Source organism: Centrocercus urophasianus, unplaced genomic scaffold, assembly GCF_019232065.1.
Source record: "Centrocercus urophasianus isolate 14NV4802_14NV808 unplaced genomic scaffold, USGS_Curo_1.0 seq_18, whole genome shotgun sequence".
NCBI classification, from domain to species: Eukaryota; Metazoa; Chordata; class Aves; order Galliformes; family Phasianidae; genus Centrocercus; species Centrocercus urophasianus.
In genome coordinates this window covers 6416782-6444048 of record NW_024884733.1, presented here as the reverse complement: position 1 = coordinate 6444048, position 27267 = coordinate 6416782, and the positions used below count along the sequence as shown (strand labels likewise).

Genomic DNA, 27267 nt, shown 5'->3' with positions numbered 1-27267 from the left:
AGATCTCTCCCTGTTCTCCATGTGAAGATATTTTATGTAAGTCTCTAAGATGCAGCACTGGGGATGGAGAAGGAGAGATAGGCAGAGAAAGACCAACCTTTGCCTTATTGAGGCTAAGATAACCCTAGAAATAACTGTCACACACATATTTTCACATTGTCTTACTGCAAAGGTTTGCATAATGTTGCCACAATTTGCAGGAGAACATTCAATACTTTAAATTAAATCTTTGGATGTAACACACAGAGACATTAAGGAATATAAACCTTCTTACAAGACTTAATCTATAATCTGCACTCCTCCCAGTAAGCATTTTGGCTTCTTCTGAATGCAAAAAGTCCCAATATTTAATATCCTTTGAGCAAGAAATCCATTAACATCTGTCAATACATTCTGATATAACAACATCTGAATCATCTCTGCTCATCCCTATATACTGCTAAAGATGTTGACTCAGGAAAATAAAAAGTTGCTGGCAGGAGCTGAAAATGGAAGGGCAAGCAAAACCCTGGCATGGAGAGCAAATGGAGGAGTACAGAATCTCTTTGGAAGCTGTCAGGGAGAGAAAAGGAGACATTCAAAAGAACCTTGGCATGGGGGGTGGGGGGGAAGGGGGCAGAACAAGAAGCATGGAGAATCAATATTTCAGAGACAGACTTTGGGGAAGTGGAGGAAGATGGGACGAGTCACATAAGAAGGTCTGGAGAAGCATACAGAGGGCTTACAAAAACCACAAGGACTCCAAAAACTGCTGTAAGGGGCTCAGCCTATAGAAGCAACAAAAAGCATACAGCCTATGGGGCAGGCCTCTGGATGCAAGCCCAAATTCTAATGCCAATTACATCTCACCCACTTCTTGCCTGAAAAATGAAGGGAGTGGACATATTTTGGTTTTCACCTAATAAATCAGTGTTTTGGAACCCACATATTCAAGGAGAAATGTCTTAAAATGAGCTCTATAAGACAGCTTTCTGAAAACACACGTTCTTACACATCAGATGGGCAGATCTAAATGACACAGAATATTAGTGCTTTTCACTCAGCCTGGTGTTTCAAGAGCATCATTGGTGAAAAAAGTTTGAACTAGTTCTTTCTAGTGTAGCATCAGTGGTGGTTTCATCACCTCAGCAGTGACTCCAGAAAGCAAAGAATTTCCAAGTCACCAAATTCTGAAGTTAACTGACCCTTGCAGCTCCAGCACAAACTCTACCAGAAAGCTTACACCACCCTGTAAGCCAGTAGAGGTTGTCTTCCTTTTCACTTGAAAGCATCTGGTGAGGCTCAGTAAAGGCCCATTTCTGTAGTGGCACAGCAGGTTCTGCAATGAATGACCTCCACAAACCACGCATGCATTTGGTAAGGAGTGCAAACATGTTGGGGTTCTGGAAGTCTGCAGCCAACGTAGCTGTAACAAGCACCAGAAAGCGCCCTGCCACAGAGCTGAGCTTCAACTTCACAGCATGTGACAACAACATCAGGGCAACTGTTTCCAGCAGATGAGAAGCAAAGGGTTCTTGATTGTTGATGATTTGTTAATTAAACTTGTTTGATATCACCAAACCCTGCTCCGGCTATTAACAAGAGAATCAGATGAATAACTCAATGAATCATTAAGCAATTAATGAAGCTGAAGTGAAAAATGCAAAGGAGGTAGTGAGAATACTGATTGGGTGGTGAACTATCATTTCTGTCTCTTAAACCAAGAGTGGAAGCCTCCTAGATGGATTTCAGCTGCAATGAAGCACTGTTAGGAGGGCACAGCACAGGTTGCAGGGCTGTGTTATGCAGATCAATGTAATCTGAAGAGATGGAGATCAGAAAGCGTGTGCAGGCAGAAGGCAACCATCAGACAAAAGGTAGCCCTGAGCCATGCAGAACAGCACAGGCACAAAATTTTAGCAGTTAAAAGTAACAAACTTAATGCTGTCAGTAAATGATTCAGTGACTAAGGAAAGGGTGCTAGATGCAAGAGAATAATTAAGAAATAGAGGCTCAAAAATAAGAAACAAGATCAGTTTCTAATCCTTTGTAGGGAACATTTACTCCATATACCTTTAGGCATCTAATTCAAGGGTTTGGATTCCTTTTCCATACAAGAGAGGTGAGCTCTCATTACAGCCCCTGGGTTTCTGTAAATATCTGCTTTTTGTGGAAAAAAGCCTTTCGTTTTCTAAGTGTTGAAGGTCACTCTTAACTAGAACAGCATTACATCTCCAAGTTTCCCATGCTGCAATGGATCTCTGCATCATTAAAAAGGAAAAGAGAAAAGTCCTGCACCTCAGGCAGAAGATGATAAAGAAACAGATAAAGGAATTATCTTCAGCTTGCCAAGCAGTCTCCCTTTGTAATCACTGAAAGCTTTGACCTAATCCTCCAATTCCCCCATTAGCTTAAATTAAAAAAGAGGCAGGGGGAAATATTATTCCCCTATTTTACGATGTTTGTGAGGTAGTATTTACAGCTCGTGGAAGTGCTTCAAGATTCCGAGATAAATCAATGCATTCTATGTGCAATATTTTACATCTACAGATATTACATTACAGATATACATTTTAGAGACTGGAGACCCTAAGTGTTTTGAGCACTTCATTCTCCCCTTGCTGTTCCCTTGCTGATATCGTTTGGATTAAGGCAAAAGAGAAAAGCTGCCAAACATTGCAAGCCTTAGCCTTCATGATTTGCAGATGTTCTAATCCCCACAAGCACCAGCTCAACAAGCTGACTGTCATCGTACAGAAGCAAGTAACAAGTACATAAGATGCCCATAAGACTTGTAAAACCAGAATATGACTCTCACAAAGGCTTAAGAAGTTTGGCTACAGAAGTCAGAAGAAGAATGCACAGAAGAAGAATGACTGAGAGTGGAAGAAGAACGCTCTGCAAATCCTACCATCACACTGGCAAGATGAAAAGAACAAGAATATGGAATCTCCCTGTACATTCAGATTCTGCTACTGCTTTATTTAATACCACTCCCACTGACACAGCCCTAGAGATGCCTCACAAAGCCACGCACAAGCACTGGGTTCAGTCACATCAACTACAGATCTCTGCCCAATACTGGGGCTCTTCTTGGGAGGAGCACAGAAACTGATGTCCAACACCCAGGATGTTGCCCGAGGACTGGAGAACCTCACATCAATCACATGAACGACTCTGCACAAAGCATGCAGTCTCTCCATGCTTCAGTTCCTCATATCATAAATTTGTAGTACACTCCTACGTTAAAAAATATTAACTACAAAGCTTCACTTAGAGCCCTTATCTTTCAATGTCAAATATACATGTAGGATGACAAATCACTCTTGAAGGCTGCTTCCATTATTTTTCTTGCTATTTTGCTTCCCTTTGCTCTAGATTTTTCTATTAACATTGCAGGAAGAAATGAAAGTCCGACCATTTGGAAGTAAGCCAGAGACAAATGATATCCTTCTGGGCCTCTACTTGCAAACAATTTTATTCCGCTTATTGCTGGAAAAGGTTTCACTCAATCAGCTGATGTGTTTCTGCACAGGTCTTGTGACAGGGCTACATCCAGTAATTTATTATGGAGGTGACAAGCAGATCGTTATGGTTCAAGCCTTGAAACAGGAATGGGCTCAGTAACACGATAAGGACAAATCAATAATGTTGATATCTAGATCCTTACACTGTGCATTGCTTTTAAAAACTAAGAATATAATCTTCTAGGGCAAAAGGCAATGCAGATGCAATATATTCATCATATGCCAGATTTTGCAATGAAACTTGAGTAGAAATAATGTAAAATTTTAGAAATAAATTGCTGCCACGTTTGCAGGTATTAATAGGGAAAAAAAAAATCAAGCAGAAGCTTTCAGGTGGGATCGTCATGTACACAACTGATACTCTTCCTGATACATACATAAGGATAATGAAGGAGAAGCCAAATTTGTAATCCATTTCGTCAGTTAACATGTAAGTTTAGGAACAACACTGATAAAAGTCATCTGTGACTGGAAATAAACACCAGAGACAGGCTTGTCCTGAAGCAGAGAGGTAAGTTGCTGATTTAATTGCATTTTCTAGATAGCAACAGGAATTATCTTGCTGAGATTAAGGGCTAAGGGACAAGATATCACTCCAGACAGTCATTATCAAATAAGCACTGTAACCTTTCAGAAACAAAGCCCTGCTACACACACTATAATCGAACATCAACACAAGACTACCAACCTCTCATCTGCAATAACCTTTTGCATTTGCAGTCCAAATTACACTGGCTTTTGCTTTCCAAGCTTAATCCATTTTGAGTTCACATCTAATTTGATGTCCACTGTCCCAGCACAGCAACACCCTCCAGAAAAAGGCAATACTGCTGAAAAATGGCATGACAAGAACTCTGTCTGCCTTCACTGTGAACACGACATCTATACTTTGGTAAATTCACACGGGAGATATTAACAATAACTAAGGAAAACAGATGCATTAGGATTACGCAATTAATTACTATTGTTATTTGTTATTGTTGTTTGTGCATAACAGTATGGACCTGCTAGCAAGTCCCCAGCAGCACAGTCAATACAGAAGTCAGAAGACAAGCAACGGTTGCTTCAGGAAGCACGTGATACGAGCAAAAGGAGCAACGTGACAGCAGAGCAACGTAACCAGGAAAGCCCCGCAGGGAAAGCCCTCAGCTACCCGTGGAGGAAACACTCTGTGCTCCTGAAGCAGGAGGTCGGCTCGTGGGAGCAGCTCAGCCCTCTGCACGCTCAGAGCAGCAGCAGAGGCACGCTGGGAGCAGCGCTGCTTTATCCTCGCCAGCTTTGAAATACTACAGCTATCATCTTCTCTTCCACAGGGCTCCGAGTTGTTTATTAGCATCTGGGTGTTTAGCATTAACTCAGCTAAAATAAAAAGAAACTCAAGCCTATTTAAGCGTCAGCAGAAGGCTCGTTATATTGGTAACCTAATTTAGTAATTCTCTGACATTGTTCGACTGTGGCTCTCATTATATAATTAAAGCTAATATATAACACTGACAGGCCATGGAAACTACGACCCAGACACAATGAAATAAAATAGAACAAAACAATAAAGATACTTACTAGTTGGGTATATACACTTGTTTTAGCTTGCTTTCTGCTTCTGCTGCTTTCAATCGTTTCTTTGAAAAGAAAAAAAAACATCAGAAAGAAGGTTAGGGAAACAAAAAGAAAAGAAGGGCTATTTTACCTGGAGTCATACAATGCACCTGTAAAAACACAAGCACTTATTAACAAACAAGTAAGCGTTCCTTTCACTGAGCAGCTACTACAAAGTCCTTTTCAAAGAGGAAAACATACATTGAAACAACTGTGGGCATTAATTGCCTATGCACGCAGCATTTTGAAAAAATAAAAATAAAAAAAGAAAGACCTCAAAGGACTAAGGACAATTTTTCCTTTCCTATTCGCTCCAATACAAACTCCTACACTGTTCCTTCCACATTGCTCTCTCTTCCCCTGCAGAGATAGATGTGACATGTCAGCCCTCCTTGGTAATACACACCAACTGGATGGGAGCAGGCCTAGCAAAACATCTACTCCATCATATTTCCTCAACAGGTGAAAGAACTTGAGTTCGAAGGAAAGACTCTGTTGATGGTCCTCTTATTTATTTTTCTTATTTTAACTGATTGAAAACTTACTCACAGCTGAGATTTTCTTTTAAAGGCTACCAGCTTAACTAAGAACTGACACAGAACTAAGAAAACTGCTGGGTAATGATGGTATGTAATCACTTCACACTAAATATCAGCCATGGGCAACCCATCTGCTTCAATTCCTAAAGGCAAAAAGCTTTCTGTAAAAAGGTACTACATGACAGACCCCCTTGGAGACAAAAAGGAAACAAACTCCAGGCACGAATGTTTGCAGTCAGGTAGCAGAGAACATCAAAGGGGTTAAAGAAAAGAGTTTAACTACACCAAACAAGTGGCTCCTGGTCAAAACCGTATTTCCCAAAAGATGCTAAGGAGCATAACTAAGATACATTCCAGGAAAAACACAGACAAAACAAATAGCCTTTCAGAGCATGGGGAAGCACACTAAGAAGTTTGTTTCTTTATACATCCTTTTTTTGATTAAAAAAAAAAAAAAAAAAAAAAAAAAAAAGAACAACAGCCATTCCATCCATGATTCTGGAGGAGGTGGATTACAGGATCCTTTCAATGGGAAGTGGATGATAAATGCCTTCAAAATGGCACTGCTCCTTGCTTTGAACAAAGCATATGGCACAAGAAACAACAAGGCACAGGAAGACAACAAGCAGGAGCTTTGCTAACTGGCCAGGAACTCCTTTCAAAACTCAAACCTTCACATTCATTAAATAGTAAAATGCTCTCCTTACATAAACCAAATAAACTTAGGGTGAAAGATGCGCTGTCCTTGGAGGTGTTCAAGGCCAGGTTGGATGGGGCCCTGGGCAGCCTGGTCTAGTATTCAATGTGGAAGTTGGTAGCCCTGCATGGGGCAGAGGGGTTGGAGCTTGATGATCCTTGAGGTCCCTTCCAAGTCATTCTATGCTTCTATGAAAGGAACCTCTGGAGGCTTCTACCCCAATCCCCTACTGAAGGCCCATTCTATTCAACACCCAAGCCAGTAACAGCAGTCTGCATAAAGACCTGAGAATGCTTTCCAGACAAACCAGCAGGGCAGTGTTTGCTAGGAGCTTCACTCATATTCTAGACAAACAGATTAATTCAATTTGTTTACTATTTTTTTTTAAATGAACAGCCTCAAGGCACAGTCTCGGAAAATAATAACTGTAAAGCAGACGTCAGCATCTGCATAGAAATAAGAAGCACAAGAAAATGTAATAGAACTGAAAAGAAAAAAAAAAGTGGCACATGGGAATATATAAATTCTTTTTATAGGGACGTGATGGTCACGTGTAAAAACAATTAAGTAAAAGCTTCCAGTAAGCACAAAGCTTGCTTTGATCAGAGGGGCAGCCTGAAGCATGTTCTCCATTTGACAGCCTGACAGTCCCTCACCAGATCTCTCTGGGCTCTGAGAGAATTCCCTTTTCCAGCAAATAAAAGTCAACCCATCTTAAAAACCAGAGAACGAAGATGTCAAGGCAGCCTAACATCAAATGTTGATAAACACTTCCATTACTGCTTGATGAACTTTGTACAAGAATCACATTTCCTTGAGGGCAAAGCAGGAAATTCAGGGAACTTTCACTGGTACAGAACTCGTTTGTTCTGATTTTTAAATTTCCACTAGATTTCTACTGGAAATTGAAGGGGAGGGAACGGGAAACTGCAGTATTCCTGATTAAAGCTCCCAAGGGCACTAGCTAGAGTCATTATGTTGTGACAGTTTTGGAAATCTATGAATGGAAAAGCTTCGTGCAAGCACAAAGCATTACCAACAGCAGAATTATTTTGCTATTTGCAATCTAAAGTCATTTGCCTTGGAGACATAGTTAATTTAGCCTGTTAAGCAACATTTTAGGGAAGGGATGATGAATGGTAACACCAGATTTGATATGTGAATGATGACCACGGTGCAAGCTCTGAGCTACCAGCAGGTCACCTGGGCCCAGCAATACCCTCAGCTGCCTTGAGATCAAGGCCGAACATTTCATATAGCACATGCCTTTACTACAGTCTAGCATACCAGGACACCTGAAGGCTTCCAGAAGCCCTACAATGAGCTGGATATGGAGAGGTTGGTTCTGCACGGTTTGTAGCTGTGGATGACCAATAGTGTAGACTTCAGGAGCCTCTGATACTTTCTGACAGCAGAAAGTACAAGAATGCTCTCCCCATAGAGAAGTGCTTTTGGGTTCCTTTGCCTGTTAGGAATGGATTTGTGCCTTAACGTTCCCCTTCCAAAAGAATCCTGTTTGTAACTTCTTCCAGAGACTTGACACAAACGAGATCTTGTATCTCTATCTATCTTAAGCACATCCTCATCACATTTTCCTTACTAAAGGAAGATATTACATACTTTTTTCTTTTTAATCTCCCCTAGGACTAAGGAATTAGAAGTACATTAAAATACCGTATATGATTCAGTGCAAATGCCTGTCCTTTTTACAGCCCAGACTTAACATCTTTCATTCTACCCCCTAAGCTTGAAAAGTCTTAAAATGTGATGCATTACAGCAAACAAATGTTTGTGAGCCATTTTCTAAAGAGTGAGTGTTCATAAAGAGAAAGTAACAGAAAAAATCCAGGACTGCAGAGGATATTTCAAGGTCCACAGTGCAAGAGTTGGGTTAGCAGGCAGTATGGGGGCATCTCAAATATTGAGCCCCTTTTAGTTCACCCTGGGGAAGAATATTCTCTAGCCTGTGCCTTCTGGATGCAGGAGAATCCGAGTTTTGCATCTTTCCCCTCAAACCCTGAGCACACCAGTGCTGCTGGGAGGCACGGGGAGGTAATTAGGACATGATGCATTTGGCAGAAGTGCTTCCAGCTGCCAGGGCTCCTCCAGCACTGATGTACAATACCTCCAGCCTCTGTTAATTGCTTGCCAAAACTACTCCAGTTCCAGGATACCGCAGGATTAATAGGAGGTGTTTGGGGACAGCATGTCCTACGTATGTGGAAAAGCATTTCTCTGATGATATTTCTACTTTGCTAGCACACAGTACTTCATGAGTGCCAGTACATTAGGATGTCACTCAGAACTCTTGCCTAGGTACAAAGATTAGTTTTCCTCAGTAAAGATGTTATCTATCTGCATCAAGACCTACCAGAGCTCCCCCTGCCTCACGTTGTCAAATTTACTGGCACTTTCATGTTCTCCATCTCCTCCTTTACATTTTTGCTTTTCCAGCTCCACATACCTTGAAACCAGTCTTTTTCTCCTACATAATCTCTGCAGCACTTTAATAGCGCTTCTACACAATAAAAAGAGAGCAGGAATTTGTAATGTTTGAGCTCCCTCTTGAAGTTTCATGTTCCTCAATCACAAATGAAAACTCAGTAAAGACTTAAGTCTTTCACTCTCAGAAAGCTGGATAGTGTTACACTTGGAAGTTTACAGGACTTCCCCTCATGATACACAAAACAGCATTAAAAGATCTTCAAACAAACAAACAAGAACATCATCCTGGAACACACAACTACTTAAGAACTTGACTTGCACTTTGAATGGTAACAGTCATGCCCAAACACCGCACAACTCTTAAAGAGCTTTCAGACTGCTCTTGAAAGTAGTCCACAGGAAAGTGGATGTCAGTTCAAACCTTTTTAAACCAATAAATGGATATATGATATTTTGCTGCTTCTGAATCAATTTATGTGAAATCTGACTCAAAAAAAAAAAAAAAAAAAAAGAACAACAAAAAAACCCATTCATAGGAGTCATGGGACACTGCATTTCTTCAGGCCATCTCCAAAAAGGTTCCTCCGACAGAACAATGTGCAGAATTTTGGCAGCCCATTGACATTCCTTCTAGCAGATCTGTTCTTGGAGAGCTGGATCTCCACTTCAAGTGACTGAACTTTAATTATGCCAATACCTACCAAAAGCAAAAACGTAGCTCAAAACAAATATAAATCAGTGTGTAATCCAGGAAATCCATGCTCTGAAACAAGTCCTTTTGTGTCCTTTTCAATCGCATCAGCCTATTCTCAAGGCAAGGAAGTGCTTTTAAGCCTTCCCATCCTAGGTGTACCAAGCAGCCCTTTCCTTCCCCTCCACACAAGCATTTTGCATGCTAGCACTTCAGTCAGTAGCATCTTGTGTTACTTATTTCCCGAATATTCTGACTATAGGAGCTCTAGTTCCAAGCTTGCACAGGGCTCTGTGCTTTACTTATTGTTCAGTCCTGAGAAAAGTTTTTCTGCTCAAGTCCACTCAAAATTCAGCTTCCTTCATGGCACAGATAAGATTTTTCTTCAGGGACATGACAGAGTTCTTTCTTGATCCAAGAAATTCTCAAAGGAAATACAGAAGAAAGCAAACACTTCTCAGTAACTGGTTTTCAAAGCAGGCAGTCTACATGTGACAAAGGCTTCCCAACAAAGTTGTGCAACTCTCAAAAACAGACAGCTTAAATTAATGCTTCTAAGAATGGAAGAATCTACAAGAATGGCATCTACAAGAATGAGCAAGTTAGCAGTTGTGAGTGGGGAAATAACACACAGACTTGAAAGATAAATTAATCACCCCCTTAAAAAGAGGCCAAGTAAAAGTGAAACAACTCAGAATACACAATGGCCATACCCTTATGTAGCACATTTTTGGTACCTCAGGTACAGAAGTGCTATAAAGCCCAGCACCATTCTGTGCTGTTAGACTAAGGAAAGAACTAACACAGACAAAACACTGGGAAAAAAAAAAAGATGTTGAGAGTTGTGCACCGTGAAAGAATTTGAACATATCAAATGCAATGCACCATTATTCCAAAGAAAACTTCCTATGCTTTATTTGTGGTTATACACAGACAGCTCTCCCAGGCTTTTTATAAATGTTTATTATATTATTTGCTTGTACAGTCTGGGAATTTGAGACGAGGTCTTCAGCTCAGATCAAACATAATGGATGTGTATCTCGTGGCTCTGCAGTTTCTACCTGCTCACCTTATACTCACGTTGTCTCCTAAGTGCACAGCCTCTAATTGGAAGTTTTCCCCAAATCCCACTCCCTGTACTTTGCTGGGCAGCACACGTGAGGTACAACAGCACAACCACGATAGAAAACTCACTGCAGAAGAATGCAGCAAAACAATACAAGAAACTGCAGTGCTTCTTTAACTACTATTTTATTGCTGCAAGAGCAAATAATCAAACTCTTTCATGCAAGTATCCCCTCTGCAATTTTGTCTTTGTAATAGGAAAGCTCAAGAAATTGGAACTAGCAGAAGAATGCAACTACTACTTTGGCACATTTTTTCAGCACTGCACAAGCTTCCTTGATGGTCTCACTTTCCTATTGTGCTTTCCTTAATAGGAAAGAAAAGTTTCAATCAAGGAATGAATTCAGAAAAATATCAGAATGAGGATGCAAGCATTAACTCTGTTTAATATATTAAACAAAAAAACCCCCTGCAATACAGAACTTATTCAAAGAGGGTTTTGATTTGCCTGAGGAACCCTCCATAACTTGAAATGTTCCAATCACAAAGAGAATGGCAAAAAAAAAAACCTGCACTGCAGATCTTGACAGCCAAATCTAGCACATGCCAAATACTGGTCAATGTCCCAAGCACCCAGCCTTTATCCTAGGCTGAACGTGTAACAAAGCAAGTTAAGGTGGGATGATTCCGTAACTACACTTTTTCTAATGCTTTAAATAGGTGCTTAAACATTACACTGATAATTACCAATTCGTTATGCATTTCTCCCTTTTAATTAGTTTTCCTATTAAATATTCTAAGTGCTTTTCAGCCATTGTTATTCTACAACTTTTCACATACTTCTTGCATCATGCTTTCATTACATAATGTACCAAGCAGCCTTTGTATTTAAACGAGGAGAAAAAAATGACTGTAAACAGCAACCCAGGTTGATTCTCAAGTATTAGGAGTCTGGGAATTTGAGCCACCAAAGCTTTCCAAACACCCTGCACTCCTTATGTGAAGGAGATCCCGTGCAGCTGCAATCAAAGTCACGGGCAGGCAGTGGAGGGGAATAATGACAGTTGTGGTACATGAACAACTGCCTCCATAAAAACCCCAAACTGAAGTTACTGCTGACCTTGAACTTGGTTACACAGGCAGAGATTAACTGCATATACTTCCTCTAGCTATTTCATTCCAAAACAGATGTAAACATGTGGCTTTGACATTTTTAAATGTTCTCTGCTACTTTAATTGGCTTGGAACTTTCACATGTCTACAGGATGGCTGATGAGTGATAGAGGATTAGCACTTTGGGTGATTACAGAATCCACTTAGTGGAAAGCTTGAACTCCACAAAGAAGAGTAAAGCGGCAATGTTTGGCTCCAGTGGCAAGTAAAGCAGCTTCTCTTGTAATGAAAGAGGTGATTCTGACTTTCTTACCTGCTGAACGTATCTGTCTGTAGTTTTCCACATATAGTAATACTCTATTATGCTTGTTAAGGATTTCCATGGGAGCTAGGGACAGAAAGGAAAAGCAACAGTCATTGCTGGATGCAACCTCACCAAAATTCACAGAATTCCTCTGGCAGACAGTTTGTAACAGAGTTTGCAATTACTAACACTGCTAGCAAAAAAGATAAGAGATTCAGACGTTAACTAAAGACATCAGAGGCACCCACTTTAAACAGGACCTTTCAAAAAATAGTGCTTTCAGTATAGAAGCAGATTATAGGTAAATCTTCATGCTGCATTGGCTTCATAGCAAACCATTCAGAGTCAACATGGAAGACAGTCCACTGGCTGAGACAGTTTTGCTGCTTTGAGCAGCAAAGACTCAAGCTTAGGAATCATGATGACAGTCTTACAGCTCTGTTTTGCAAAACTTCTATGGAGTGGGTCCTTAAAAAAAAAGTAAAATGATAACTACTAACAGAAACATGCCATGCCAGCTCTGTTCTCTGCGTGAAAAGCAAGAGGCTTTCAGCAGGACTATAGAGTGTTGTGCAGCTTCCAAGTCCCTTCATCTGAAAGATTAGAGCACAGGACAAGCAACACTGACACTACTTGTTTTGTTCTGAGGAGTCGAACAGTGATACACTGCAACTTGGCTCTCCTACAGTGCTCCATTCAATGTGCTGGCTGAATACCTATGGAGGAGATCTGGCCAAACTACAGGACACTTCCCACGGATGCCCAAGATTCCTTTTTCGAACTTTCAGAGGATCCTTTATTGAGATAATATAAAAGTGACTACGTTGCCATGTTCCAGGCTCAGTACTCTTTCAAACAAATTACTCTACAGCAGCAAGGCTTTCCTGTATCCACTCTGTTGTAGTCAAGCAGACTATTTTAAATTAACATCTCTGGAGGAAAAATCAATCATCAGTGATTTGAAATTCTGACTGTACAGCAGGCTGTCTTCAGCATGAGGTCTGTCTTCCCTGGTTTACTGCAAGACATGCACCAGTTCAAAGCCCTCTTCTTCAAGATGAAGAAAAACAACTCAGTGCAGACAAGCAATAAATCAGCTCTGTTCTCCGATCAGAATCAGCCTCATCATGCAGGCTCCCACTTCATATACTTACAAAATCTTGCTGAATGTCAGTGAAATCTTTTCCATATTTTTCTAGTGCTTCCTCAAAGAGGTTTGCCTCTGAAGCAGACCACTCCTCCATCTCATCTCTGCACAGGACTGGCCCACCTTGTGGCACAAGCGCAGAGATCGCCTTGGAAATGTCATAGACATTTTTGTGCAAAGTGTCCATAGCATGAAACTACACAGTTGTAAAAGAGAGAAATAAAGGTTAGAACAAGCATCCAGCAGGAAAAACACTTAGCAATTTAACCGCAGTAACAGAAACCATGCAGTGGTATCTGTGGATACAGTGTACTACATCTGCACCAAGTCAGTAAATACTTGCTCCAACCCCAGATTCAAGATAATTTTCAGTGTACAAGTCTTATGTTCACTAAAAAATAGTAGGATTTTTGGAATGTGAGCATCTGCATATGAGTAATTCCTACTTTATCTAATCCCCAGCACCACCACTGCAGCACTACTGTTAAGAAAATGCAGGGGATAGAGCCCCACTCACCAGATGAAGATAGAGGACTGGGGATATATTTTCTAATTAACTTAGCCATGCACTTCTTTTGTCAAATAATCCTCACAAATTGCATATAAAAACAAATATTTAAGCACACACACATTTGCCCCAAATGTCACAAACTCCAAAAAGGATTTAAGTCGCATATAATAGTTGAGTAGGAAGAATTATCCTGAGAGTGAGCAATTATTCATGAGAAAGCTGAGCTACAACTGATGGTGACTTGATATTTATAAGAGGGGAGAACACACTGAGAGTGAGGAATTGGTATTTTAAATGAAAGCTTGGCTTTATTTCTGTTGTTTTAATCAGGATGCTATTTGTCTTCCATTATCAGAGCTTTGAGCACGTGCCTCATCAACCTACAGTGTTTTATGCTAGAGTTTGTTCTACAAATGATTTCATATTATACCAGTTATGAGGTGAGATTTTGATAACAGCACTCTGGAGCCTTTGTAAGTGTTATTCACACTTCTTCTCAACTCTTTCTAGCATAGAAATTTCAGTTTTCCCATTCCTCTCTATTAAGTATCCTTTACAATTACAAAATATTCACAGAATCACCACTCCTTTGGAGCTTTAAAGCGAAGCTCAAAGAAAACTCCATCAACTGAAATTTCTTATCTGACCACAAACTCTTCCCCTCTAGACAATTTTGCCCACGGATGGCAGTGGCAGCTGGGGAAGTGTTAAGTGGTATTTTGGCATTTCGACATTGCAGACAAGCACGTGGATTCTTTTTAAGACCATTATTCACTAAGCCTATGTAAGAGATGGGCTGTGAAGCATGGTCAAAACATTCAAGAAATAAAAGGTCTGAGCTACCCAATGGATCGCAAGGAGGCACAAAGCCAGAAAAATTTACTTCAATGTAAATAAAGGGCTCCTTTACAAAGACAGGATCTGGTTCACAGCAGGCCACAATTACAGTCCATCTGGCCCTTTCCTTTTGCCAACTGTTATATTGAGAAGGTGAATTATCTTACATCTCTCAATAACTGAAGGCCCACTTATAAACCTTACCAGTGTGATGTCCCTAGAGGCTGCTGCAGCACTCATGTGCAAACTTGGCTGTCTGACAGAACTACTGCAGTCTAGTGCTCGGGCAAACGTACCAACAGACCTGAAAGAAACAACAACGGCACATTAACTCTGCGTGCAAAGCAAGCGTAAATATCAACACCCAACCAACATTTTTTGAGATCAGCAGACTCCACTTCTCAGTAACAAGATTACATGTCTTGGCACTACTTCTGAGCCAGGAACCATTCTCTTCAGATGTGGTTTGTTATTACGAATGCTCGACTGTGTTCACTTTATATGACCAAACAGGCTTAGGCAGGAAAACAGTGGAGGACTCCAAGATCCCAAATGGGCAGTTTTGAACCATCTCATCCTTTGTCTCTCAACACAAATTTTTGAATTAAGATTTAAAAGAGAGTGATCACAAGTGACCTTTATGAACGGCAGCCTGAGCGGCACTGCGTTGTCCAAAGGTACGTCGATAGATGCCAAGATATGACAGGAAAAAAAGAATGCAGCAACAATCATTTTCCAAAGCTGCAGAAAAAGTATGACATAGTCTAACATTGTAAATGTGTATTTATTGTGTGTACTGTAACATTTATATATAAAAAGAGTATTCAAAGTATAAGTAGACTGTGTAAAAGGACAGCAGTTCTCAAATACTGCCCAATGACAGCCACTCCTGTTTACAAGGCCACAATTCCCAGGCTCCTCTTTTTACCCCTAAAGAAACGAGCTAGAGAACACTACAAAAGGAATACTGGTTCCAGTAATTCCCACTCCCCTGGCTGCTTGTTGCAGCACACAGTTGGGAACACTCCTGCACAGTGAACTGGAGCTGAACTCTGAGAAATTACAACAACAAAAAAATCAATCCCCCCCCAGCACCCCCTCACTCTGTTCACTTCCCCAGACTAGTTGACTAGCTGAGTGCATAGAAGAAAAAAAGGTAAATACTTAGGCAGTAATCCATCAAATATCTGATTTTGGTCAAAAGCCAAAGCCACCCCCGCAAGGCTTTGGTGCATTCAGACTTCACCCTCTCCCGAGCCTCCTACTCACTCATGCTTGTCCCTGCTTCACAACTCCCCTGCTTGCAGAACTGATAGTTTTTGGTGGGTTTTTTTTTTGTTTTTTTTTGGGTTTTTTTTGTTTTTTTTTTTTGGTGGTACCTAATTAGAAACTGGATCACTTTGCTGATTCTGGGTAGAAGCAATCGTTATACTGATCTTTTCGGGAACGTTTTCCAGCAGGCAGCCTCACGTGGCTCTACCAGCAAACCAGCAGAAAATGGCCACAACTGCTAGAAGCAGCTTCATAACCAAGAAGCCCACACAAGGTGGAAACTGCCATCACAGAGCAGCTCTGTGGTCACTCTGAACCAACCCACACACAAAACCCCCATCAACGAGGCACTTCCAACCTCTAGTTTCCTACTGAGTGTTCCTGACACCAAGACCACAGCAACTGGCTGAGCGGCATTGTGAATCAACGCTGCTGGAAGTCAGCCCATCAAACAAACTCTTTGTTGAAGGGTCCCATAAGCAGCAGGAATCCTTTGCTGGAGATATTCCAGCTTCCTCCTCCTCTTCTCCTGCATCACTGGTAGAGATTATCTTCTCCCTGCTTTCAACCATTTCCCTACGTGCATCTGTTTAAGTACAAGGTGTGCTTTAAAAGTAATGTCTCCTATTATGTTGACCACGGTGCCAGAGGCCAACAGAAGGAACACCATATGCAAGTTTATCAGGATCTACTGAACCAAAATGAAGCTGAAGGTGACAATTTCCTGGACAGCATAATGATCAGCAATGAGATGAGGTGTCACCTGTATAAGCTGGAGTCAAAACAGCAGCCTGTGGAATGGCAACCTGTCAATCTCCCACTAAAGAAAAAGGAGAAGACAGCTCTCAGCAGGGGAAGTGCTCTGCCTTATAGGACAGGAGAGAGGTGATCCTTCTGGATTTCTGGGAACCCAGACAAACCATCAGCTCTGATTGCCATGTCACAATGCTGACTAAGCTGAAGGCTCAAGCTACCAGAGTCAGGACAGAAAAGAAGACAGCCTTAAGCTAGACCCCATATCAGTTTGAAGGTTGTGGAGCACACTGCCAGTCTTGGCTGGACTGTCCTACCACACCCACCATATAGTCCAGATTTGGCACCTTCTGACTTCCATGTGTTTGGGCTGATGAAAGATGGACCACACAGGCAATTTTTTCCTAGCAACAATGCCATCGTAGCACCTGTGAAACAGTGGGTCACCACTGTGCTACAGCGTTCTATGAGCGTGACACGAGGCTCTTGTTCATTGCTGGAAAAAAAATGCATAGCCAATGGTGGTGACTATGTTGCAAAATAGCATTTTGCAGCTGAGAATTTGCTCTATCAAACAGTGTTATTCTGCTCTTTGTATTTGTTGTAGTTCCCATAGAAATAAGGAGGAGGCATTACTTATGGAGCAACCTACACAGAATTCATCCACTGCACATAAATCACTTAATCCAGCAGGATTTGACTCCACTGTTGGCACAAGTCCAGGGAAACAGCCCCATATTGTGTAAGTAGCACAGTGGAACTTGAGGAGACTAAATTTTATGGTGATTCCTTAGCGCAGTCATAACACTACAGATTTTATGAACCTTAAAAACAAACAACAACTAAGTCTAGACAACAGAAAACAATAGTTAACCAATGACAAAAATGTATTAATGGATGTGAACTGTCAGATTTTCATCAATCTGGACAGCAGTTGACGTTTCTCCATTTTAACCAAGCTGGTTTTATTCTTGGCTTCCTGCTACTGGGCTCTCACACAAGGCCCATCCCACTCATGAAGAAGTTCTCAAGTGTTCTTAAAAATTTTGTCTCAATTGCATAAAAATAGCAAACTTTTATCTTCAAAGTGCAAAGAAAAATGATTTTTGTTGCACGTTTCTGAACATACAAACTTCTCATCTTGCATACTTAAAACTACGTTTTAACTCCATTTTCTTAAATTCTGCCCTTTTCTTTCCTCCTCCTGTTTTCTTAAGTCTGTATCATTCAATGTGTTGAAAGCATTTACTGTTGTTTCATAAATGCATTCTTTTTGCATCATTCAACAGCTCCAATCAGAATGAGAGTCTGTTCCAGCCAAATTCTTCCATGTTATGTCCTCAGGAGACACCCCATTAATTCACCCACTACAGACACAGCAATACCACACCCAGGATAATTCAAGAGGAAAGTTCAGCAGCATGATAACTCAAGATGTGTGTGGGAAGGGAGAAGGGGGGAAAACACACCACCTTCCTCCCTATATCTAATAGTAACTTGATCCACTGACTATGGATGGTGTAACTATCCATCTGCTACTCGCACTTCCATGCTTCTGTAGTCTTATAAACTTAACTAGAAGACAGAGCTTGGAGAGCATTACCTTTTTCTTTAACTGTAAATATTAAATTTTAATATAAGCTTCTGTTCATATAAATGAACAGAACACTGAAAAGGGTCACAAATATTTCATAAAACTAACACTGACGGACAGATTGCCTTGAGTTTAAAAAGAAGCATAAAACTCACCATTCCCCATCTGTACTCATTTGCAGGGATTGACTTTATTCATTCTGTTTCCTAGTGCCTAGACTCCAACATCTCAGCTTTAACTATTACAACTTAACTATTATCGCATGTTGAAACGTGGCTGGATTTGAAAAAGGACAAAATGGACTCTGTAATGAACTGTGAGGAATTTAGCTCACTGCGTGCTCGAAGTGCTGGCCAAAGAACTTGAAAAAACTCACCAGTTACAGGACAGTTCTCACATAAAATAGAAGAAAACGATTAACTTTTTGAAAGTTGTAAATCCAAGTAGTTGTTCATGAAGGCATGCAATTCCCAGGAAGGCACATTAACACGTCCATCATTTCAAAATGAAACACGTGAATCAAGCAACCAAGCCAGCATTCATACCAATACAGCAAAAAGAACACACACAAAAACACCAAGTGCTTCGAAAAGATGAGTTATTCAAATGATCTTCAAAGAAGTGGTAAATTGCTCTTACCGTGCTACCACCAAGAACTGGTCTATCTGCTTGTCTACTAGCGGGTTAAAGGCTTCCCAAACTTTTGTTTCAAGTTTCGACTGATCTCTTCCATCATCCTCACCTGGTTGAAAAACAAGTTAGAAAAGCTCAGCATGACTGTTTTGAAATAAAATTACTTTCCCGATTTTGTATCTCACAATAATTTAACCACCAAATCAACTCAGATACTCTGCCTGACAGTGAAAATTTCATTCACCCATTTGGCTGTGACAACTTCAGCTTGACAGATGCAGCAACCCAACTCATCCAAATTAGGCCACCGGATGCTGAAGAACTGATATCTAATGGCACAAGTAATGGGAAACAGACTACGTCCTCCCCCAAACTAGCCTCCTCGCTTCGGCCTCCTCCCCAGATTCTCTCTCTTTCTCCTCTACCTCACAGCAGTTCCAGGAAAGCAGGCACACTCCCAGCTGCTCTGAGCAGGCAAAGGGTAGCTGGTCCTGTATGCACCAGTTGCTTTCTAAGGGGCAAATCATAGCATCAGATTCTCTTAATTCTATTCTCCCAACCATATACAAACCAAAATATCTTCGAAAAAAATACAGGAGCTACTGAGCCTCTTTTTTTTTTTAAACCCATTTTGAAACATCTGGAGATTATACTTTTCTGAATTCCCATGCTGGCTGGATGAAGGAAGAGAGTGCCTTTCAAATTAGTTCATCCTCACTTAGGAGGCTAGCCCAGCTGCCAAATAAATACCACAGACAAATTAAACAAGAGTCCCAACCAATATGTTGGCCTGCTCTAACATTAGCCTAACAGTACCTGCACATCTGCAAAGCTCTGAAGCAGAGAGTGAGGTACCTCAGTGCATTAACATCTCTGCCTGTGGAGTTTGGTAGAGCCCCTTCCGACACAGCTCATAACACCAGCTCTCTGAGAAGGAGAATGTTGTCAGATAGGTCTGAGCCCTACACAGGTCTCAGAGAAGAGTTCTTCCACCCACTGCAGTGCAAGGACCAGTGTGAAGCTGGTATCTGTTAACTAACAGCCTCTTTTCCTGGGCACGTGTCCTTATGCTCCTTCTGCTCCACGAGCAGGGCAGGCTGAGGTATCACAATGTGCTCGAGGCAGCAAATTCCTCCTGCCTGCTCTGCAGGTGAGAAGTCTAGGCTGGCAGCCAACAGCAGCAGACGGGCAGGGGGCTCTGAGGAAAAGGCATCCAGCAATAATGGGCAAATTGATGTGGGGAGACAGCACTTAATTGGCAATAATTTGGGAGTGGCTCTTACGGGGAAGCGAGGCTTGATTAAAAACACAAAGGCTATACAGATGTGATGGAAATTTGTGCTTCCCATGAAAATTCTGAAATCTCTTAAAATGAGTGCAAGCTCTGATAGAGCCAATTAATTCAATTTGTCTCAACAACTTTTATGATTTGGACAAATGCCCGCTTAAAGCCTGGTTTGAGACACAACTAATTGCATGCAGTGGGCAACTGCTTCAGTCCCTAACAAACTGAGCCAGTGGTGCACACATGACATGGTGGTAGGAACCTCTGTCTCCCACACGGGCTGCATACATAAAAGTGGCTGCATTCCACGTGGTCTCTTGACAACTTAAATTATGGAAATTACCCTCTTTTAATAAGTCTGTTATATCTGCCTGGTATCTGTTTCCAACTCGAATTTCTCCTTTATCAGCAAGTAGAGTCTTTTGTTGAGGATCGTATACTAGCGAATAGAAGAAGAAATCCTAAAAATGAAACAAAAACAGAAAATGAAGCATTACTAGCTTACATTTTTAGCACAGTAAATATAGTAGAAAGCTTTTATGGTGCTTGCTCACCCAGTCTAATCATAGCAAGTAAAAACAAACTAATTACCAGTTCCCTTCCCAGCACTCTCCTAATAAAGATCAGGATGTGGCCTTCCTTGTCTCAGGGACACACTGCTGACCAAACTGTTTCCCCTCATCACTTAAGATTAAATTGCTGTCTTTCTTCTGCTGCTTATTGGGCAAAGGGAAGCAGATTTGGCAGCAGCAGCAGCTAGCTGCAGGTGGTAATACATTAATTTGTTGCTTTTGCTCAAGTAGATGAGAAAAAGGCTAAAAAAGCTGCTTGGTTTCTGTCACCTGGGTAAGCATGAACGATTAAAGCAAGAAGTCATACCAGAATGAGAATGTCCTGCCAGGGTGGAGGAAGAAAACAGCCTCAATTTTAATCACTTAACTGAACAGGGTAAGTAATTGAACTCTTCTGCAGCAAGTAAGTTCCATCAAAGGGGAACGTGGGATATGGGGCAGGAAGAGAGCTCTGTTTGGACATCTCAATCTCCATCCACAGTAACCAGGTCACCAGGAACAGAAGAGAAATGCATTATGTGCCATCCTTCATATCTTGGGTTTCCAGCTCCTTTTCCCTTCCCCGCATTTCTGTGTAAATAGCTGGCAACCTGTTCCAGTGCATCTCATTTCACACTTTCCCTTTCCCTGTATTTGTATGCATCATGCAGCAAAAAAATCAAGAAAAACCAGCATAAGTTTTCAGCTCTCTTCAACCTCATGAAAAGGCGGCTAGGAAAAGGAAGTCCTCTATCTGCCATGAAAACCCCCAGAAGGAGGAATGACCACTGAGTTTCCCCAGTAACAAGGTAAACATTCTGTGGACTAGAGAGTCAAAGGTGCACATTAGGTTTGTTTATCCAGCCCTGCACATATATAGATTCATCTAAGACTGATGCCACAGAGGTAAGGTCTCCCACGTTTTCTTCACACGTTTAAAGCATCCAGCATGCAAGCAATTACAGAATTTCAAAATGTTAAACATGGTAGTTCTAACTTTAATAGAAAAAAAAAAAAACAGCATTTTTTCCAAGAGATTAATATGTATGGAACGGAGAGAAGAGAATAAATTTCAACTGGTCTGCATATGCTTTGGCTTTGCTACCTAAGAAAGCAGGATACAGAAGTCTCACCTATCCAGCACAAAACAAGAGGAAAGGCTTTAATTTGCACTGATCTTTTCCATCAGAAAACACATCACTTCCCCACAGAGGGAACATGCTCTGTTGGTGGCAGGACTGCAGCCATAGCTAACTCTTGGGAAAACACAGCCCTAACACCCAGGTAAGTAAACTAGAAGGGTTGTGGTCTGGAAGATTTGGTTGTGTTTTCAATCAAAGATGTTCTCGACAGAACTGATTCCCACTCCCACAGGAACCAAAGTCTACTTACAGCAACCTACCAACAGAAGGGAGCTTCAGAGTAGAAGACAAATAATTCATGTGATAGCTGAGTCAACAAATCTGGGTTCTTGCTCCCTGACATATGCAAAGTTCAAAATATTACAATACTGAGGATATACTGTACAAGAGATTTCATAGCACGATCTTTGTTGGCCAGAAGTCATTGATTGTGGGGAAGTTTTCTCCTATGGTATCTGACTGAGATGCTCTATTGCTTCTCTTCTGTAGATCACTGCTATGTATTTAGCCATCTAATGGCAGTCACTCAGTGAGAAAAGGGAGCAGGATACACATTTCTTTTTGCTGTTCTTCCCTCATCCCTTTGTTTGACGCAGAGATGAAAGAAGGCAGGAGAGAGGCAGGCAACACTTCTCTCCAAAATAAAAAATTACAGGTCTCTGGTCTCTTCTACCCAGCCAGAGCCTCTTCAACAGGGATGAGGTGGAAATTTAGGGGCACAAGTGTGACTACAATGCAACTCCCGGAAGTAATACAATGCCACCACCATCAGTGCCCACAGAAACATTAAATTCAGCCCACAAAAATGGCACGTCATTTCTGAAAACACTAACATCAGTTTAATGCCAATGGAAGCAACAGCCCAAGGAGCAGAGCAGATCCTAGTGTACTCTAGAATGAGTGTGAGTTCTTGATCACATCTGCATAGCGCCAATGAGAGATTTTTCAGAAGGATTTCACCCAACAAAGTTACACGGCTCTTCACAATCATCCATGCTTTTCCTTGCTGTCAAAACTGCACACGTCGAGTTCACAGCAGTGAAGAAAAATAAGGGTTTTCTGCTTTAATTCCACATCCCAGAAAACACTCAACGTGTTTGGGGAAAAAAAATAAAAATAAAAATGACCTGCCAAGAGTTAAAATTAAACCATGACTTTCTGCTTCTCCAAACTGTTACATGGACACTCAGAGCTTCCCTATCCAAGCCCCAAGCTACCAGCAGCTACAAGCCAAGAACCAAAGCCACCAATGACAGAAAAACTGTAGAAAAGCTCCACATGAAAGTACAGTACAGAAAGTGGTTCGTTCACTACAGCCTGCAAACCTACTCTCATGAACTCAGTTGGGGTGAAGGCAGAAATTTTAGCATGTTATTTTTAGGGAGTACCAAAAGAAACAAATGCCAGAGATGTACCCAGCAGGCAAAATTCACACCATCACATGGATATCTTCTAGCAGCACAGTCAAATAAGTGGTACGTATAAAAATAGGGAAATCTAGTGCTAATCTGCAGAATAGGGAAATCTACAGCATGTGCCAGAAATGGTTATAACCTTCTCTTGATCTCCCTGAGAATGAAAATTAAGTATCTACAGGAAATTCAGGTTTTCAGTTGCTTTTTTCTTTTCCCCTTTTTCCTCCTGTTCCTCAGTCCTTCTACAAACCTGGTTTTGCCAGACACAATAAAAACAGCGCTGGGCTCTGAATGTCATGCAGCAATCTTTGTGAGCAGCACAGCAGGAGAGAGGGGAAGGATGAAAGCAAGATAACAAAAATGTAGTTTTGCTTTGCTTATTATCTCCCTAAAAACTTGTCTTCACGTTTAACCTCCTTCAAGGCAAACAGCCTTGGGCCGAAAGCCTACTTTCAGTGGTCAAAACAGGCAAGTTATCAAACATACAAGAAACCTGTTGGCACATTCCCTAGAACTGCTTTGAAAGCAAAGAGAGAATTAAAAACAGGAAGAGGAAAAACAAATAAAATAAAATGGAGCAGTTGCATACAGTTGAAGACTATACTACCCAGGGCCAGGAACTGACCAGGCAACAAGTATCTCCTTTCTGAATCTCTTCTCCCTCCACCCCAGCACATTTCTGTTCCTAAGCTTCCCATTTCTTTACCATCTGTCCAAGCTACTTTGCACCACAGCAAAACACTGTGGTAAGCAACAGGACACATTCACAGAACTCTTTCATTCTGTGAAGTCTCTAAGTGCCTGCTCAGTTTAAAAATAGCCTGCATCACTCATCTTGCATTTTGAGAGTTCAAAAGGATGAAAACAAGAAATCTTTCTGTTCTGACATCTGCATCTGAGCAATTGCACAACTAGAGGAAGAAAGCTCCCTTCTCAGCCGAGGTACCTACCTGTAAGATTGTTGGTGATAAAAATGTTTGGGGAGCAATGGAGAAGGAACACAAAGTTTGGGTACTGGTAAGTCTGAAACTAATTTCAGTTTGATTAACTTTTGCTTTCAAATGGGCATCTCCCAGACTGCTAGCTGGTAACAAGCATTTCTGAACACAACAGCCCTCGTTTGATGCACTGCCATTTGGCAGTCCTGAGCAGGCTCAACATGTTTTTGGTTTCACATTCCAAAGAGAAGCCTGACTATTTAATCTCCGTGCTTTGTTTAAAATTCTCTTAAACTGGAGCACTGGATTAAAATTAATCTTACATTTAAATAAATACTGAAGAAAGCTAAAGATGCATTTAAAAAGTCAGCCCAGACTGCAACACGCTCCTTCAAACCAAAAACAACCTGTTTTCTTTGCATTTCTTAAAGGACAGTTTAATGACTGTTACCTTACTGCTTTCAATTACAAGATTTCCTCTCTTATGTAACATTTAAATGTTTTCAAATCCAAACGTGCTTGCAGATGTATTCAAATAATAACACACTTAAATGACTCATTATTCGTTAGCATGAAGTTTAAGAAAATACACGCTGTTAGTTTCCAAAAGGAAAGGTTTCCTATTGTCATATGCCAAGACTGCCTAGCCCAGCTGGCAGCCAGTAGTTCAGACACCATTATACTTGTATACATGTGTTAATAAACTGTAATTTTTTAAAATCACAGAACACCTGAAAAAGTGAAACCCACCAGCGTTAAGACAGTTCAGTTGCAAGTATTTGGCTGAGGTACCTTTAAGGAGTCAGATTGCTAACATTTCTGCAGGAGTCAGAAGTTCAGTGACAAGTAGTTTTTCAAGGATCTAAGTGACTGTGGTGGCAAATGAAGGATTACAAGTAAATAGTTTTAACGGTGAACTCAAAACCCAGGGAACTAAGCTCCTCAGAGATCTGAGGTGAGATCAAGCTCAAACCATACTGAAATAAATATGTAAGACTTCAGGAGAAAAAAAACTAATATATGGAAATACAGTTTGCTGGCTTGCTCCCTCTTCTACAGTTACTTCACCTCCCACCCTGTGTAGACTGGGAGCCTGAGCCTCCATCTTGAGCTTTCAGTCTGCCATTCTGATAGGCAAGAAGGGACAGCTTACTGTCACAGGAATGTAAACAACATGCCTGGCCTGCTAGATCCACCAAGTTTCACATCAAAATGAAGACTGCATTGAGCCCAAAGCTTCCCCCTGTCAACACTGAGTATGCTTAGACATGAAAGAAGAACTGTTCTTTTTAGAAAGCTTACAAAAAGCCACCAAATCTAAATTGTGCCAAAAGAAAGCGTTCAAGCTTGACAATTCACAAAATGGGTTCATACCTCCCGTTCCAGATATGATTTAAGGGATTCTGTCTCATTTAACAGAGTAACGCTGCATTTGCCTCTAAAAAAGAGAAACATATTTTATGAAAAAACACACATCTTAAATGCTTGTGTGACGCATAAGATGATACTATTGAAGTTGCACACAGAATTTAATATTACACTGCAGATTACTTGAATAATAGTGACATTTGGCTTCTAAATAAAAAGCACAGGAAGAAAATGGCTGTTACCTAATATGTGTGGCTGGCAGAGATTCCAGCTGTCGTGAGAGAAATAATTCACGATGTCGTAACTGATGCTTCTGTTTCTCTGGCAAGTCAACCATTTCTGGGTTTTCCATCTCTTCCTCCATTTCTCCTAGTCACAGAGAGACAAAATGACCATTATGAACACGGCACAAGTATGGACTCTAGGCCAATCAGCTCCAAAACCTTCGCTAAATAATAAACAGACTCAAGGTGAAATATAACTTTGAACCCTCACATTTCAGTTAAGGAAATAATTAGATAACTAGTGCAGAAGCTTTAAGTCACGTCTGTGAAGAACAGCGTTTATCACCACTAGAATGAAAGCATCCCAGGTCAACACTTGTGGAGGCCCACCAAGCTGTGGTCACAAATCTGCAGCAGAAGAACAAGGGACCATCTGCCACAGCACTGGCTGCATTGGGAAGGAGCTGACACACGATGAACGAGGCAGGGAAAGCAAAATCTTCAATCCAGGTGTCAGCTATCACGCACCCTACTTCTATCACAGTTGCACACTGCTCTGTCCTGCCTCCAACAGCTTCTGAAATAAATGCCTACTGAAAAGACCAGTTTAGCTGTTGAGAGGATTTCACTCTCTTCACCCTAACCACAGGCCATAGATCACAGTCACAAGATGAACTGGAATGTAACCAAGTGCCCAAGGCCAGCCTTGTGAGCAGCCCTCCCCTGCTGCAGCTCACACACTGCTGCCACGCAAAGCCTGTGTTAGCCTGGAGCCAGGATCCACCACCACAGGCTTCCAGCCATTCTATCTCCATCCAACCAGCTTTAAATGAATGCCAAAGCAAATACATGAAATCACACCCATACGGATACGCAACCGATCCAAAACATCTCTAGGCATTGTCCTCGTTAGAAGTAAATTATTGTCATGCTTTGTGTTCATTAGCAAGCATTCTGTCAATCACACGAGACAAAGCTGCAGAAAACCAAAAGCTCCACGATGAAGGAAACCCACAGATCTCCTCCTTCCCTACGAAATGAAGGCAGTGACTGCGCTGTCCAAAAGCACAGCAAAGTTTCCCAGACTCGAGGAGGATGAGCTGTAATGTCTCATACCCCAACGGCAGAGCTCCGACTTTCCTGCTGCTGTGCTCTCAAAGAGCAGATCTGTGCCTGCAGCTTAATTCAACACTTGTTGCCAAGAAACATTTCTAGTCAGAAATGCATATAGGAACAGTTGTGATTCATACACTCGGAAGATTAGTTACCTCTAATCCTCACCGCCAGCCCAAAAGAAAGCAAACAGAAAGGAGAGAACACGCCATTTTACAAAACATTAAAGTTGCATTTAAATAGCCCACCATTATGCCAAAGGAGGGGACAAAAACCAACGATATACCTTCCACATTCCTCATGATTTATCACTGTTTTACTGTCCTGGAACAGAGACCTGTGGTTTATAAGTCCCTCAGGTAAGCTGCTCCAGCAAGGAAGGGAAAAAGCAGTGTAATTAAACCCCACTGCAACATGCAGCAGCTCTTATAACTGCATGAGCCGTTCTGCAAACAGCAGCACGTTACAATTTAGCATTCTTCTACACATTGGGACACAGACTCTACATTTATGCCCCAGTTTCATGGT

General features: G+C 41.3%; 1 protein-coding gene across 3 annotated transcripts in view; it reads right to left on the bottom strand.

Moving 5' to 3' along the window:
- MTA1 (metastasis associated 1) overlaps nucleotides 1-27267 on the bottom strand; it is a 70347-nt gene that overhangs the window by 23965 nt on the left and 19115 nt on the right. For all 3 annotated transcript variants that reach the window (XM_042819025.1, XM_042819026.1, XM_042819027.1), the window contains exons 4-11: nucleotides 25645-25771; nucleotides 25409-25472; nucleotides 20332-20449; nucleotides 18710-18812; nucleotides 14656-14755; nucleotides 13111-13299; nucleotides 11966-12040; nucleotides 5067-5125 (exon numbers count right to left, since the gene is read on the bottom strand). In XM_042819025.1, coding sequence (XP_042674959.1) covers nucleotides 5067-5125; nucleotides 11966-12040; nucleotides 13111-13299; nucleotides 14656-14755; nucleotides 18710-18812; nucleotides 20332-20449; nucleotides 25409-25472; nucleotides 25645-25771 — 835 coding nt within the window. The remainder of the gene's footprint in view (nucleotides 1-5066; nucleotides 5126-11965; nucleotides 12041-13110; nucleotides 13300-14655; nucleotides 14756-18709; nucleotides 18813-20331; nucleotides 20450-25408; nucleotides 25473-25644; nucleotides 25772-27267) is intronic.